The sequence below is a fragment of the Oxyura jamaicensis genome, chromosome 4 (assembly GCF_011077185.1).
Source record: "Oxyura jamaicensis isolate SHBP4307 breed ruddy duck chromosome 4, BPBGC_Ojam_1.0, whole genome shotgun sequence".
NCBI classification, from domain to species: domain Eukaryota; kingdom Metazoa; phylum Chordata; class Aves; order Anseriformes; family Anatidae; genus Oxyura; species Oxyura jamaicensis.
Window position 1 is genome coordinate 80205874 of NC_048896.1, and position 18103 is coordinate 80223976.

At 36.9% G+C, this 18103-nt stretch overlaps 1 protein-coding gene across 1 annotated transcript in view; it reads left to right on the forward strand.

The window, feature by feature from the left end:
* The first annotated feature begins 249 nt into the window (after positions 1 to 249).
* LDB2 (LIM domain binding 2) overlaps positions 250 to 18103 on the forward strand; it is a 367641-nt gene continuing 349787 nt past the window's right edge. The window contains exon 1 of the mRNA XM_035323906.1: positions 250 to 284. Coding sequence (XP_035179797.1) covers positions 265 to 284 — 20 coding nt within the window. The 5' untranslated portion in view covers positions 250 to 264. The remainder of the gene's footprint in view (positions 285 to 18103) is intronic.

Below are 18103 nucleotides of genomic sequence, written 5' to 3' on the forward strand. Positions count from 1 at the left end.
GCCATCCTTTAAAAACCCTTTGATTGTATGGCTTTTGTTCCCCTGAAAGGGGGACAGGGCTGCCTGGTTACCCAAGCAGATGCCAGGCTTCTGATTTGCATTTGATGAAAGCCACTTGTGAAAGCAGAATCAATGCTCAGATTTACAAACAGTAAACGTGGGTATTGGCTTGTCATTTCTTCTTAGGTTGTTGTCCTATAAAGCTGCTCAAGTTCATCTCTTCGCAAGAACATCTTCCTGCTATCTCTGCTGCCCATAAGCATTATGTTAGATCGAGATGAAGGGTGAGTAATTCCTTTTAGCTTCATTATCTTTTTTTTTTTTTTTTTTTTTTTTCCATTTCACAGGAGAAAAAAAATGAATGAAAATGCAGTCATTTAGAATAACGCATTATAAGTTGATGAACCATAATAACTAAACTGTGTGTCTGAAGGGGCCTAATTACAGAACACCAGAGGCGCAAGAGGGAGCTTATTGTGGACAACAAAATAGTGCTCTAATAATGCTGTCACTGTACTGAGTACAGCATCAACATTAATCCATGTGGTTATATCCAGGTAGAGAATGGAACAGAATGCATCAAAAAGAACAACAGAAAATAATCTGAAAGGGTTATATATCAAATCAAAGCCAGCAGGGAGAGAGACATTACTTTGAATGGGGTTAACTGAAAGTAAAATGGCAGTGCTTCTTATAAGGGTGTTTTTTGGCTAGTTTTTGTGTAAACTACCACTGATTGATGTATAACGAGTGTGTATGTATGCTGAGGTATAGATACAGGAGTAAGAGAGTCAGCAAAGATGGGCATTTGAGGCACAACCTATTACACAATGAGGATCAGCTGTTACAGACTATATCAAGACCAGTGGCCAGTTAGAGCTGTGGATGCATCTTTTCTCCTGTTAAAGGGTGTCTGTGGTTTTCAGATTGGACATGTGGCATAGCAATGTTATTTTATGCATGACACATCAGGAGAAAAAGTGCATTGACAGTAAAGTAGCCTAATAAAGGGACTACAGGAGAGGTGTTCCCACTTCCCTTTGATATGAACTATAATCAATCTAACTTGGTTTGGCTTGGGTGTCCTACCTCAGCAGACATGCTCAGTAAAACCCTGTTTGCTGTGATAATACATAGCCATTCTGACAGAAAAGATGGAGGTTTCATATGTACCAGATGAAGAACATTCTTTATAGTGCAGAGGGTCAGACAGAAAACTTACCCACAAGTGATAGGGCTGAACATAAACCTTAAGATACTCAAAAGCTCACTGCTTTGTCTTGGCTATTTCTGTTTTTCTGTACCATATAGCACAGTACAGTGCACAGACTCATGAGCTAGATCTAAATGAGCTGTTGCAAATATAAGTGTCACTGCAAGCAAGTGTAGGAGGTAATTCACCTCTTGGGCTAACTTAGCTTTCTTCCCATGATAGAGTTGCTGTGCTCAGTACAAGATAAATCAAATCAGCTTTAGCAGATTTATACCATAATATTACTGAACTGCTTCCAGTGTCTGAGCAAGTTTGTCTAGTGCCAGTTTGGATATCTCTTGATGTATTCTTTTTTCCTAATTCTAGACAGTTGTATATGTAGGAAGTTTTAAGGGATTTATAAATGATGACCTTGCTTGTATCAGCTTTTACTCTCACACATACCTCCCAAACTCATACATGCATCAAATATTCCAAAATATTTTTTTAAAGTAATATACAGAGATTATATCTGTATGTGAACAAATGCTTTAGCATGCCATAAAATGTTATCCAAATGTTAGTTTACCTTCTTCTTCTTCTTTTTTTTTTTTTTTTCTTTAGAGCTAATACTTCATGCATCTATCTTTTCAGAATCATAATTTCCCATTAAATATATATATATATATTGCTGTAATATCAGACAGCTTGCTTAAAAAACACGCACACACATACAAAAAAAAAAAAAAAAAAACAACTAAATTTCCTCATTATTTAGTGATTATTTGACAGTTAGTACATAATATCTATCAGTACAGGGAAGATACCAATATGTATCCAAAGGTAAGAATGCTTCCACAGAAACTACAGGTTTAAAGATTGTCATTATTATTATAAAGTGTAAAATAAGAAATGATGTTGTGTTACTTTGTTTCTTGTAGGCCTGGTTTTTAGTCCCCAAGTATGATTTTAGTCTGAAGCCTGAATGTAGGAATCAGGCCATGAGTTTGATTATCCCAAACACTTGAAACTTAATTTTATTGCATAATTTCAGAGTATAAACCAGAAAGTTTTCATCCTGCAGAGCAGTATTATTGTACACCTATATCCATCAAAATGAAAGAGCATATGAACTGTTGTAATGAGAGCCAACTGAGACTTGTAGTGAGAATTGGCCTGATGCATGGAAATGTGACTGGCTACATGTGAACATAAATGGCTAAGGTAAGAAGTTATAGGGAGCCTTCTTGGCTTAAGCTGTTATACCTGCTCATTTTTTAGGTTGTGGACATTCTAAAACACTTAGCATTCAGGACCAAAGTTTGGAACAGTCTCAGACAAGTGCAGGCAGCAACAAACAAATAAAAGGACTTTTTTTTTTTTTTTTTTTTTTTTTTTTTTTTTTTTTGTGCAGATATAAGGTCAGGAGACAGGGATGGGTAAACACTACTTCCAGGCAGCAAAAATCTTTTTGTACTCCTGAGAACAAGTTCTCTGACAGTACTCCTGCAGGTGTGCCCTTTTGTTCCCTTTCTCTACTGTCTTCCAGTTGCACCAAGTAGATGAACTTTCCCTTCAGTTAACAGATTTCACTGTTTCACTGTTCTCTCCTTTTTCTGTGTCCCGGTTTCAGTTAGGACAGAGTTAATTTTCCTCCTAGTAGCTGGTAGGGTGCTATGCCCTGGATTACGATGAGAAGAGTGCTGATAACACGCTGATGTTTTAATTGCTGCAGAGCACTGCTTACACTAAGCCAAGAACTTTTCAGCTTCTCGCTCTGTCCTGCCAGCGGACAGGCTGGGGGTACAGCAAGAGCTGGGAGGGGACAGACCCAGGACAGCTGACCCAAACTGGCCAAAGGGGTATTCCATACCATCTGACATCATGCTGAACAATATATAGGGGTGGCTAGCCGGGGTGGGGGGCTGGCTGCGCGGGGTTGGGCTGGGCATCGGTCAGCGGGTGGTGAGCAATTGCATTGTGCATCACTTGTTTGTACATATTGTTATTATTATTATTATTTTCTATCTTAATAAACTGTCTTTATCTCAACTCACAGGCTTCACTTTCCTGTTTCTCTCCCCCATCCCAGAGAGGGAGGGGGGAGGGTGAGCGAACGGCTGTGTGGTGTTTAGCTGCCAGCCGGGTTAAACCACAACATCCTGTCATTGACTCAAAACTAAATACCTCTTCATGGCCTTCTAAAATTAAGTTTCTTTCTTGTTCTTGTCTTGTATACTATGTTTATCTCTTCCAGTCTGTATCATTCCCATTTTATACCCTCTCTGCGATGTGCCTCTTACCTAACAGCTCTTTTGTGTCTTGATTCATATAGGCCTGCACTTGAAAATAAATGCTTTATTTTGCACTGCACACCTCACTCCCTCTTCAAGTCTCTCATTCAATCCGTTTCTATAAGCTTACCACCCTTCACTGCCTATGCTCTGGTGCAGTCCAATCCTTAGTTGTGAGTGTGTTTGAAAATGGAAGAACCAAACATCTATAACTATAAAAAAAAAAAGAAAAAAAAAAGTTAAAGACAGCACACCACTTTGCAAATAAAAATCATTCCAGAGTGACCTGTGTGCTCCCTGTTGATTGCATCAACAACCATCATTTGTTCATGATTATTTTACTAACATTCCAGACTTCAGATCAGGGACCTTACTTTCTGAGTTGTCTGTAAATTGTAATCTTTTCCAACACACTGAAAAACAACAGACTTTTTTTTGTTGGACACCCAGTTTGTCTATTCAAAAAGAGAGTAAGAGTTCATTTTCTATGATCTCTTTTGTGCTTCAGATGGAACAGATGGCTCAGCAAAGTAAACATCTGTATGTGAAATGTAAAGTGTTCGTACGTTTGTCTGTGCCAGTGTAAAGTGAGACCTGGTCATCAATACTAATCTACAAACTTTTGGGGAGAAGACTAGGAAAATTTTGATTCAACACATAAATCATCAAGTAGAAAGTTGCTGACAACTAACTTTAAAAAAGAAGAAATTGCTGGCTATTTCTGTGACATCAGTTACATGCTGGGGCCCATAGTATATAAAAGGTAGCCATAAACATCTCTGTTCTCAGGGGATTTCTCAAACACTCATTTTGTGATAAGCATTCCTGTAAGCTAAGGCAAAGAGGAAGTCAAGGGCACTGCCTGTTACCTGCTGATCATTTCTTGTCCTTAAATCTACTTTCTCTGATGCATGTAAATTATGGTACAACTACCAGAAACCTGTGAATATTTGCATTAGCTGATATTTGTGTGGTCATGCCCTAGAATATCTGTTGCAGTCCATATTTGAGCTATGCTTTCTTTATTGAAATTGGACACTTGAGCTCTACTTTTATTGTCTCCTGTCTTGTTTAGAGAACAGTACGGGCAGCATGAAGTTATTTCAGTTATTCAGTTCTGCTGAATACTTGAAGGAATATACTTCTATATTCCTTCTACTGTTAAGCTGCATTAAACGGGGATAATTTCTGTTTCGTAATGAGTAACATAGGCAAGGTTTGTAAGGGAAGATACCATTAGACCAATTGATACCATGGCAGGCATATGGGTGTGATATAGCAGAGGCACTACAGTAATGTATTCGGTATTCCCCATTCTCCTATCCATTTCTCTGTGGTATGCCTGAGGTTTTATACTGCTGTACCTGCTTTGTTTGAGTAACATATAACTGCATTGTAGAAGCTGTTACAAGTTGAGAAAAATTATTTGACAACTTTGTGTGGAATAATTGATGCTTTTGACTCCTGGAAAATTGTTGGAGGCTATTTGCTCTTATTAGATGGCTGTTACTTGGATGATGGGGAGGAAGTTATTTTCTTATTATAAGCATGGTGGCAGAAACAGAGGTTCTGTTTTTTTTTTTTTTTTCTTTTTTCTCTTTTTCTTGTGAATGCGACTTGAACTCTTAGTCTCTTTTCCCAGAAATACTAGATGACAGACTGCAATCCTGGAATCATTACTTCTGTAATTGTTGTTTGATTGAACAATTACAGATAAACACAATAATCAAAATGATTAGCAGTGAAAACAACTTTTGTAATGTAGATTTTTAGATTTTTAAGATAAAACTCTATTGTAGGGCAGTTGAAATTTCTCCAAACCTTTTTTAGCTTTTAGAGTCTGTGATGAAATCCTGATTCTACTAAAGTCAGCAGCAGAGTGGAAATTGATGTTGATGGAGCCCTTCAATTTCTAAGGCACGTAATGACCATTTTAAAACATGGATATATTTAAATGATCTCCCAACAAGGGAAAGTTTTATGTGCTTGTTTAATGATTAATAAACATGTATGGGAGCACAACATGCTTATTTCTCTACAAGGCCAAGGTTTGTACTGAGACAGATTATATTCAGAAGTGATTTTCATCACAGACTTGTTCCTGCTTTTAGTGTCCGCTGAGTCTGATTAATGAGTTTTTTTCAATGGCAAAGGACCAATGGAAAAAGATCCTATGATTTTTGGAAATAGGAGACCCCAAAATCAAATGTAAAGATCTCAAGGTTTTTCTCTGCACACAACGTTCTGTTATATTTGTTGTTGTTTTGTTTTCTTAAGCAGTTTACCTTTGTTCTGTTGCAATAAATTGTGGATCTAAGGTGTTGTTAACATTGTAATAAATCAGTCTTGCCTTGCAGTATTGAGGAATAAAGAACAAATGAGGGTATTTAAACAACTTTAGATGTAAGAATAATACCAGAGCACTAAAATTTAGCTGTTCAAATTTCAATACTTCAGCTATTTACATTGCTGACACATTTCAGCAATGTGTCCATTTACATTGGACACATTTCCTGCTTTATTTAATTCTTTTCCAACAGAAAACCAAATCAATTTGATGCTTTTTTTTTTTTTTTTTTTTTCTAATTTAAGATTTCTGGACAAAATTGATATATAACTTAAGTATCCTTGGCGGTCTGTTATTTCTTCTTCCTTGGTCTTTGAGAACGTTGTGTCCTAACTATCCTGTTGTAGATAACAGAAAAATAGGAGGAATAAGTGATTGGGAGTTGATTATCGATATACCCAACTTTTGTTTTCAAAACTCTTTTTTTTCTCTTTCTGATTAAATCCACACAGCCAAATCTGTTTGTTTTAATTCTTTATTCAAAGGAGAAATTAAAAACATACAAGTCTTTCTAAATGAATGCTGTACAACATTGAAGTCAGTTTTACAGAAAATAAAAGGCATAGAATTCAGGACCTGGAAATGAGTACACCATGCTAAGCTACTCCTGCAGGCACATAAAGTACTTTTCTTCAGCTGAAACCTGTCTAAAATATTTCCAAAGTCAGATATTTCCTTCTTTAGCTGTTCTTAACTAAATTGCATTAAACAATTGCATTGCTTGTCTGCCACACAGCTGCAGTGTTAGGAGACACTAAAGTTCCATAGTGTATAAATATCACAAACAGTTCCTGTTTAATTTGAGGCTGTGTCTCCCTCCCTTCCCAGATATCAAAAATAAGAAAAGAGTAAAGAATACAAAAAGTTTTATCAAAGCAAGAAGAATAAAATGTGAAGTAATGTTCTTGTGGGTGTACTTCTGTGGGACAAACCAATATTCATCATACTTCTACTTGATATGGGAAATGAAAAATAGAAAGGAACCCAAGAGAATAAATTAAATGGAAAATATTGTGTTATTTTGAAAAATATGAGGTTAATTTCAGTTTTTGAGCTGGCTTTGCTTTTTAATAACACTTTCTATTTTAATCTTCTGTATCTATTTTATGTAGTTTTCTCAATGTACATCATTACACTTAGGGTGGATACAAATTATAAATATACAGGAGTTAGAATTTATCCAAAATAATTTGGAAATTACATGGGAACAAAACAATGCTAGAAGCAGTTGTACAAAAGCCTATATTTTAAAGATCATCAAGCTTTCTCCTTCTTAGAAAAATAGGAGAATAAAGATCAGGATGAGGAGCCAAATTTATCTTCAACCTAAAAGTATTTAAATGTAAGGGTTGCAAACCTGAGGACTCCCTCTTTCCTCATCTACTTGAAAGGAACACAGTGATATAACAGGATCAGAATTATTCTGAATCCAAACAAGTCCAAGGCCATGACAGATGTGAGAAGCACAAGTGCCTTTTGCTGTGTGTGAGAATAAGATGAGGAGAGCAGCTGCAGAAGCTGCAGTTTCAAGTGGACAAGAGTGGCATGTTGTAATCTGCTCTAGAAATGAGGAAGGAATGGATTACTGCAGTCAGCATTCCAGCTGAAAGGAGGGGTCTTGACCCTGCCGAGCAAGCACTGGAGGAAAAAAGTTCACTCATCTTCATATATCAGTAGGCGGAGAACCATCTGACTAGACCTCAGTTATGTGAATCTATTTAAATTAAATGCAGAGGCACCTCCTAATTAGAAATAGGAGGCAGTTTGTGGTTTCTTCACGATATTTCCTGAAGGTAAACATATTACTTAGAAATTATATTAGTTAGGAAACAGAAAGGTAACCTCAATTCAGGATTTGATCATGACTGTGTAACTAGGCACAGGTGCTTTATTAAAAATCTGTGGAAATAACATATACTGGTACGCTGATAACAGTTTATTCTAAAATCTCAGAAAATCCTTTCTAGTGGCTTTGCAGGCATTGTTCAGTCAAAAGGGGCAGTGCCATTGCAGCTCACAGGATCAGTCTAGTCCCATAAAATGTTGAGGTATTCATGGGAACAAAAGTTAGGGCAGACTTGCTTAGTATTTTTCTGCTTAAAAAAGTGTTCTTAGAATGTTGGATTTAGGCAATATATCATAATTTTTCTTGTCTCCTTACTCACAGTTCTCCAAACCTACCCTCTGCCACATCATTACAGCTGACAGTGTAGCTGTTTTGGAGTCATGCTGTGAACCAGATCTTCTTTAGCTTATCAGCTAAAATGTTGTGGGCAGCAATCTCTGCATTTAGTACACTAAACAAAAAATCTAGTAATGGTTACACCACTAAAACGAAAGCATGATTTTTTTTTTTTTAAATTATTATTATTATTATTTTTTATTTTACTAATGTCCCTGGCATTACACTATCTCCAAGAAAATGTTTTTAAGAAAAACTCAGTGATATAAAAATAGATTTCTTACTTTAGCTGGCCAGTAATATCGAATCATTCAGGTTGGAAAAGACCTCTAAGATTATCTAGTCCAACCTTTATCCTGCTACTGAAGTCTACCACTAAACCATGCTACTAAGTTCTACATCTATGTGTTTCTTGGAGACCTCCAGGGATGGTGACTCAAACATTTCTTTGGGCAGACTGTTCCAATGCTGCACAACCCTTTCAGTAAAGCATTTTTTTCTAATATCCAACCTAAACCTCCCCTGACAAAACTTGAGGACATTTTACATTGTCTTATCACTTGGTGCTTGGGAGAAGAGAGTGATCCCCACCTTTCTATAGCCTCCTTTAACGTAGTTGTAGAGCACAATAAGGTCTCCCTTGAGCCTTCTTTTCTTTAAGCTATACAACCGCAGTTCCCTCAGCCCCTCATTGTTAAGACTTGTTTTATAGATTCAAACCAGAATGCTGTTGGCCCTCTTGGCCACCTAAGTACACTGCTGGTTCATATTTCCTCTACAACATCCTCTAGAAGCCCATGAAATATTTTTATTTTTACCTTTGTATCTAGGTACTTTCAACAAAGTGGAATTTACACTAAAACAGATAACTGGCAAAAGAGCCTGAATCATGACTAAAGAAACATATTCCTGAGCATGACCATTCTTTTCAACCAGCAAGAAAAAATGTTCTGTGTTTACAATGCCATATGTTGAACCAAATGAGCGATAAGGTAAGGGGCAACAGAGGACTTGTCAGTTTTAGCAGTCTTACAATGCTCATCAAAAATTTCAGTATCAGTTGAGTATATTTTCAGTACATTACACTTAATTTTGGTGAACTTATCAATAAGATCATTAGACAAAACCACCTAGGAAAGTGGTGGTGATGGAAAGAAACAGTGGATCTATTTACATGATCTATTGTGTCTTAACATTCCATTTTGTTTTGGGAAAAGTTAAGATTTTTACATGGAAATTAGAGTTTTTTTATTAAATTATGTATGTTTCATTTTATTAGATTTTATAAAAAGAGTCCCTCTCACTCCTGACTCTAGTGCAAGTGCACTTTTGTTTTTTTGTTTGTTTTGTTGCTGTTTTGGTTGTTATTTTTTGGTTGTTGCATTTTTTTTGGGGCAGTTCAGCTTTTCAGATTACAACTCTGGAAAATATCAGATATATTTTATAATTTCTGAATATTTAGCGTATTCAATACCACGATCAAAAAGTACACTGATACCGTAAGAGTTGCACAATACTGAGCTAAACTTCTATTTAATACCAGGCATAACTATGCTGTAATGTAAAGCTATGATTAACGTTTTTTCAGTTGTAATTAGAAATTATAAGTGTGATCACCTCACTTCAGATGTAATCTATAGTAATTAACAAATACATCAATTATGCTGTGAATAGATACCGACTTTTCTTTCACTATTTATAAAGAAAGATATCACACAAAGAAGACTACAAATCTTGATTCAAGTTAAAACCAAGTTCACTTCAATTTAAGGTATAAAATAGAGATATTTCTGCTGCTGATATTTCAGTAACAAACAGGTCCTTACTGAACTTTCTCCAAGGTCTTAGCCAGTCCAGAGTAGAGATAGGACAAAACTGAGGACCGGCCAATTTAAGGCAATGGTTTTTATTGTTCTTCATCTTTGCGGACTGCTAAAGTGATTCAGTATCTTAGAAATTTCACAGAGGTCAAATAACGGCTGTATTTAACTTTCCCTGCATCCCTTAGCAATACTACATAGACTCAGGGCCAGGGTGAAAACTGCTTATCAAAGACCAGTAACACACACAGTGGCTTTCTTGAGTTTAGGAATCTGTGCTGTTTCTCCATTTAACAGTAATCACTGTCTTGCTGGTAGACTGAATCAACAAAAACTTTTGTTCCTCTTCACACTTACCTACATTCTGTACAAACCAGGTCAAGGTAACTGGCTAGTCTCATTCGTTATCTTGCTAGCAGTAAGGGAAAAATGGGTGAAACACAGGACCTTTTTCTTTCTCTGATCTTGGTGCAGTGCAGCCTGTTTGGAGGACTTTTCCATGGCTATTTGATTGAAATAATCAAATGGTCTCTGCTGGAATTTTTCCCTCTTTCTTTGAGGGGACCTCATACTATGTTGTGGTACAATAGGAGAACAAATGAAGTCTGATGGGATAGTTATGGGACAAATTGCTTGTAGCAAGTAGACGTATCACAGCTGGATTTATTTCTGGGTGTAACAAGCCACAGATTTCTGACATGGCCAGTCACTGTGCTGGATATTTTTCTCTCAAAGCTGGAGCTATTGTCGTTTGGTAAGACAAAATACTTAAAACTTCTCTGTCATTTATTTTCTGTATTCTTACCACAGAAATTCAAAGAGCAAAAAGTTTTCTTTTGTGTTTCTGAACTTTTTCTGTTCTAGTGCACCTGTCTTGAAAAGCCTCAGGAACATGGATAGCTATTCTAGCTTTGTGGTTAATGGTCTTGGTCATGGATGTTTCTCCGTTCACTCAAGCAAGACTTCATGTTCTTTGTCAGCGACTTCATCCATCTGCAGTTTTAACTGTTTTGTGCAAGCATCTTTGTCCAAATCAGCCTAGTTTCTACAGATTGTACAGTACAAGTCTGATTCTCTAAAACACTGAGTCTTGGAGTCACTTTCCCTGATGAGGGAAATTAGTATAAAATGAAGATAAGAGACTGTCCACTTGTTCTGTTAATAAAAGAAAAAAACCTTTCTTCTACCATAAATATTATCTGAAATATATTACAGATGGAACTGGTGACTCTGCTTTTGAATTGTGCATTAGTCTTTTGATCAAGAGTATGCATCTGCTCATCTCTTCTACTATGGAGTTTGCCCAGATTTTTCATCCTTAAACGTGTTTCTATTTTGGCTAATCTTTTCCTCTGTGAACTCTGCTAGCATTACTGTGAGCATCTCTTTAACTTTTTATATTTCAAGTGCATTTCAGAGTATTTTAATAATCTTAAAACCCAGTAAACACCTGGAAAGGAAAATTGATTTTCAAGAAGAAGGTGGCTTCCTTTCTCTGTGAACCAAAGCCTGTTTCCACCACACTGATCAGCATAACTTCAGCATGCCCAAATTCTGTGTTACAGCCACTTGGGAAAAGAGTAGTGTATTACAAAGTGAAGGTGATTTACAGGTTGAAGCGAGCTGCAGGTTGGGGTATATAAGCACCTGCCTAGCTCCTTAGGTGCATAATATAGAACATATGGTCCATACCGGGCAAGGCTGCAGTCTTTTCAGCATTTCCCTGCATCCTCAAATCACTGATCCAGGTAATTATCAGTAACAAAATAATTTTTATTTTAGAGTAGTATGTCCAGATACGGATTTACTCCAGTGTAGATTGAGTAGAATAACTTATTCTGGCATACTTCAGTCAGTCTTACCTATATCAGCAAGAACTTGGAGCAGACTTAAGCATAGCACTAAAGCACTTGCACTCTTTTCTGCTAGTTACTCTCTTTGGATCAGATGGAAAACTGTGATTTTTACAGCTAGAGAGTGTTCCGTATCCCATGGACATTGTTCATGAATAGGAATGCTCTTCCCCAGAACCTTTAGGGTTTTCAATGTGTAATTACATTCTGCTTGGCTTCTTTCCTGTTTGTGAAAAGCACCCCTCCATTTTTTTTTGAATTGCAATATAATGTTCTTTAAAGCAAATTTATTTTTTCTATGTAAAATGAAAACATCCCATAGCTGCTGTCAGTATTTATTTGCTTTATGTCCTCGTGCCACACCCTAGAGTTCTTGTGGTGCTGGTTTTGTCAACAGACAGCATTATTTTTTTGTAACGGTATCAAGCAGAGTTTTGTAAAAATTAGCTCTCCTCAAATGCTGTTGTTTAACATTTGGTCACTGGGTGTCACTACTGATTCAGGAGAAAAGCAAAGCTTTGTTTCCATTTTTGCTTTAAATTTGTACAAAGCAGAAAAATAATATGTATAAAAGAACTTTTGTACTGTCTATAAAAACTTATAACTAAGGACTCTATAAAATGATCAGTAAAGAGGTACTGTGTTCTCCAGTTTTAGCAAAAAGTCTGCTCCATGCAAACCACTTCTAACTGCAGAAAAAGAGTTACCAATGTTTTTCAGTATGTTAGCTGTTCCTAAAGCAGAACGATTTTAGCTGCTGTTCCAGTCAAGGACCACAACTACAAAAGGGAAAACATTTATTTATTTATTTATTTATTTACTTTGGTTCAGAGTATAGGAAACTAGGTTGCAATAGAAGACTAAGAAGTCAGACTACATTTGCAAAAATCAATTGTCAACTCCTGCTTGGAATTTCTTTTGGGGTTCCTGGATTCCTGTTTGTGTGTTAGAACCTATTGTTAGAAAGATTAATCAGCCTACACATGATGGTGATCTCAAGCAAGGCTGGAAAAATCAGACTCAAAACCTGAGCAAGTATTGAATGGTCTGGCCTTTTACTATTGTATGTAGGAGAACTAAATTTGAATCTGGACATATATCTTAGTCTCTTATTCACTGATAGCTCTTGGTAAATGTGAGGCACCATTTTGGAATGTATGCTGCTATTCTAAGAAAATGAACTTTGGCCTTTTAGTGAAGGAAAACCTGCTTCCTTTGCTGCAGTGCTGTATAAACATCTCCTACTCATGTCTATTCTCTGCTCTTGGGATTCAACAGAGCTTAAGAAAAATATTTTAATGGAGACTGATTTCTAACCCCTGCTGAACACCTCAAGAAATAAATGACTAATGATTATATTCACATTTTTCTGTTCTAATCACTTAATGATCAGCATTTGACAGCAAAATGCCCCACTTGAAGGGGAAGGCAAAGGGGGATGTCAAGTGATCCCTTCATGGAGGAAATTAGCTATGTGTTTTGCGTTTCTCCCATTATTTACTGAGAAAAGTGAAATCCTATGTGTCCAAGACACCTTGTGCTGACCAGAGTTCAAGGAAACTGGGTAAGCTATCAATGGGTTCATTTTCTCTACCTGGGGGTGACAAGTATTTAAACAGGGGCAAGTGATGGTTTAGCCCTGCCTGTTTCAAATGCTTTTGAATACAAAAATTTCCATGGAACATAGGAAAGAGCTCAGGTTTCTTCTTACTGTGTTCCTTCAATGTTATGGGTATAGTTATTTTATTTATTTATTTATTTTCCCCCTGGATATTCAGGAATATTATCCACAAATGCTGCTGAAGCACTATTCAAAATATTTGTGTGTGTGTGTGTGTGTGTGTGTGTGTAAATCCTTACCTGAAGAGGCACACTTCATCTGCCCTGCTACTTCATCAGCCTTGTCATGACTGCTAACAGACCTGTTAATATAACAGTTTCTCAGTAAAGGGTTTCCTGTCTTGTAACTGAGAAAATCTGTGAGTGCCAGATAGGTACGTTTGCTTGTGCATAGATTCCTTGCTGATTTATTACAGTGCATCATGCAACTTCCCTATTGTTACATGGAAACTGGAAAGAATGATTTAGTGCTCCACCTTTCCCAATGTTCAAATGTAGAGTTTCTTTCTAGAAACATGGGTTCATATCCCAGGAGGGTGACTCAGCCCCTTTGCTGGCCAAGGAATGTAAGCTTAGTATTAAGGAATTCTTTGTGTTAGTCTCCTGAAAGTAACCTTAATAGAAGTCTTGTGTAAGCTAAGCGCTCTCTGGACTTCTTTGTGAAAGTACCTCCACTTTCTTTCTCCTTGTGCTTTTCTCCTAATAATGATCATTGATTGCAAATTTAGTTGCCGCACTGTGTGTGTGTTGGTTCCACAAGAAGTCTTAGGCAATGGCACAGCCTCCAAGGTAAAATCTGCCTTCACCTCCATGCAAATATAGAGAAGGGGAAAATCAGGCTGTTTTGCCAGAAAAGGGAGGAGACAGAAAAATGTAAGAACAGTCACAGAATGATTTTGTGAACTGTAGTCTATGGAGCTTCAGTTAGATCACACGTCAATAGCTCTAAAGTTATTTTAAATGAATTTGCTCTACTTTTTCCTCCTCTAGCTTTCATATGTTCTGAGTACATAGAAAACTCTGAATTCCCCTCCCAAGGGCCAAGAAAGTGTTTCCTTTAAATCTGTGACAGCAACGGTACTGTTGTCCATGTGTTTAATAAGAGCAGAATTACAGTAATGTTCCTGTAACATGTGAGCAAATAGAGTAAGTATTTCCACAATGGCTGCAACTGGGATTTTGTAATGCTCACTGCTTTAACCAGTTTAAATAAAGCAAAGCAACCTAAAAACCCCTATCTGATTTGCTAAACAAGTTCTGTCCTGACTCTTTGTGTATATCCTAAATCTTTCTCCAGCTGTTAGTCAAAACAAATACATAATTAAGGAGAACTACTCCTTATTACTGTTTAATTTCCTGATAAAGACATTAAATTAAATTAAAAGGAATTTCCCCAAAAGCCCCCCTTACAAACTGAATCCCTGCACTGACAAGCTATTGGATTTTCTGCAAAACAGAATAACAAACAACAAAAAAATCTACTTTCGGGCTTTTAGATTTGTACAGTTTAATTGTTGGTCTATTTCCCTGATAAGGTGAGACTAGTCCCATGTCACTAGGGGAATGGTATCCTGCTGTGTTTTTCCATCCTCATTTACAATGATTATGTTATCAGGCTAGCCAGGCAAAAGGGTGGAGCAACTATAATTTCAAAGCAGGATTAGGTTGAAATAACGAGGTCACCAAGTTGTGGTTGTCATGGCAACGTCACATCTAAGAATATGGGATGCTTCTAGGAGATGAGGCAAGCTTCGAGTCTCTCCCTATGCACAAAATCCCAGACTATTTCTGTAAAATTGCTTAATTGCTTTTAAACATATTTTTTTTTTCCAAATTGGCTTTTGCCATAACAATGAATCCAAATTGCACTGCTTTTTATTGACAGTGTCTTAAAGATGTGTTTACCTCTGATCTGCTATTGATCCTGTTTTTCTGTCGCCTTCTGAGTCTGTATTTTGGCTGTTTTTAAAAGATCTTTTGTTTAAAATATATAACAGAAGCTTGCGGTGATTCAAGCAGCACTCAGGTGTCTTGATTCTCCTTGAGACTTCACAATCTTTTGAAACACAGCATTCTGTCAGGTCAGACACTGCCCTGGGACCTCTCCCACACTCACAAATAAAGGACAGTGTTTTGCTGTTAACTCATGAATTTCCCTGCTAGTGATAGTTTGTACCTATTTCTTAGTATCTGTTCATATTTTTTACATATATGTTAAAATCCCCCCCCCCCTTTTTTTTTTCTGGTAGTGTCTAAAAATGTTATTTTAAAACATATCGTTTATTATTGTTTCAGGATGTATTGGATTGGATAAATTTGAGTGGCTGTAGAGCCTTACTTCACCATATCACTGCTCATTACAGGCTTTCATGGAATCTTTGTGGTACAAACTCCTGACAGGCAAAGTAGGAAGCAGCTACACTGTGTGTGGTTTTGTTTTATTATATAAAACATTACCCCAAAGACTTTCTTTTCCTTTTTCAACTTTTATCTGTACTTTAATATAGGTGAAGCATTATGACATAAATCTCTCAACATACAGTTCTACTGAAATAAGTTTGATTTTGTGTTTTTTTGTTGCCAAACATCAACTGCGATCAGTATAAGGTAGTGTTTAGGTGTGCAGGGCTAACAGATTTATTGAGTAAGGGAGTAAGTTACAAACAGTATAAAGGAGAGGGTGTAGACTGTAATAGTAGGTATGGTTTTAATACATAGTGACTCAGAAGAAGCACAAATTCTCCCAGAAGAGTTTGTCTGAATTTTTCTTCAGTGTCTGGGGCACTTTTGCTCTGCACATCTGAGCTCCACACAAGATGTCATCTCCGTGGTGTATAAGGATGTGAGATCATGCTGCTGACGTCTCCTCACTGGTATAAGTCCCACCCTGTTCTTTACATACCAGCCTGGTTACATGGAACTTGCAGCAGTGTCATGGACCAACTTTCCCAGTTTTTGGTTGAAAGGAGAATGTAGACATTCAGAAAAACATGCAAACACAAAGTATGATCACATCAGGCCAATTGCTTCAGGGCTTATGTGAAACCATAGGATAAGAGTTCCTACAGATAGGAAACAGAATGAAAAAAGCTGTTTTTTTGCCACGTTATGAGAAAATTACCAAGCTTACAATAGAGCTGTTTTCTGTGGTAAGACTTTTTTTTTTTTTTTTTTTTTTTTTTTTTTTTTAATGAAAGGAAGCAGACAGAAGATAACATATTCAACAACTTCTTTCAAGTACATGAGATGCTAGGTTGGAAATGGTGTTTTTTGGCAACCTGATTTTTGATTGACTTCAGACTGCCTTCGTGGGACAGTACGGATGTTTTCTGTTTCCCTTTCTCTTGTTCTTCACTGTCCAGTTAGACTTGTGGAGAATGTGGCATCTTACACTTTGCTGATGTGCTGGGGAGTAGGAACTGTGCAACATGGATGGTTTCCAGTAATAATGAGACTAATCACTGAGTTCTGAGAGTAAAAGGAAAAATAAATCTCAACTTTGGTGTGGAATGCACTGTTGGACTAACTTTTAGCAGCATTGTATTTTCTCTCTGACTTTGTTTAGAGGAAGTTGGTCTGTTATTTTCCACAAAGGATGGGATCTTTACACAGCAGCCAGGAATATTTGTTGATATTGTCCAGTCAGGTGAGTAAGTTCTATATTTAACAGATCTACCACCTATGATGGTGCATGAAAATGGGAATTTTCCCTGTTTTTGTAGGTTTGTGCCTTGTCCTGAGAAGATGCTATAGATGACTACTAAATGGCTTGAATGTATTTTTTCTGTGACCTTATGATCTATTATTCTTCAATGAGCTGAAGAACTATGTGGTAAATAAAGAAAAATTTAAAGCCAAGTTATCAGTGGGTGTATCCACCAGATGGTGATGTTCTACCAAATTATTTGCACAATGATCTTGCTGTAAAAATCTTGTATTTTGAGAGAATTGTGATTCTTCTTAAATTTCATATGAGTGACTTTTGCTGTTGCTTCACTCATAATTAAGCTTGGAAAGAGAGCATGTTTCTCACCATGCTAAGGAGTCTACCTTGTTTGTGTACAGTACAAATGACACAGTGCTGAACAGGGGAAAAAAATAAAAATCTGTAGCTTCTACCACATTGAAACTGGGCAAATACTAGCATATTAGAAGCAAGCTTTACATGACTACTTTATAATTGTGGAGGACCGTGAATCTGACAGACTTGTTTACCACTTGGGCAGTTTGTTTCTGTGAGAAAGAAAGCACCAGGATGATAAGGGTGAGCAGGGCTTGTATTGCTATATTGTTCCATGGTTCGTCTTCCCTTTGCCTGGAGGATCGTATGGATGGATGCCAGAGGTTTGGTTTGCTGGGTGGGGCCTCATTTGCATCTCAAACTGGAAAGGGTCTGCTACATTCATCCTCCCTTTTCTTTGGCTGGCTTGTTGAGTTGAACAGCCCTCAGGAAAACTGTGTTATGGAAAGTTACACAATTTAAAGTCTAGCTTTTCCATCCTCATATACAATAAACATCACTGCAGCTTATGCACATGCACTGAAGCCACTCAGATGGAAAGAGCTTTGCTATTAAAAATTGTTAGTTATTGATTCAGTTTGAGGAGTAACTGCCAGTAAAATTAGACCTTTCAAAAGTCTTCAGCCACTGTACCTAACATAGTAAAAGGCTCTTGGAAAACAAAAGGAATGTACTTCTGTTTAGTCCCAAACTACCATCAGAAAAAATTGAAAATGATAATTCTTTGCTCTGTTTTATATTTGTCTCTTTCTTATTGTCAGTGATGTTGTTCTG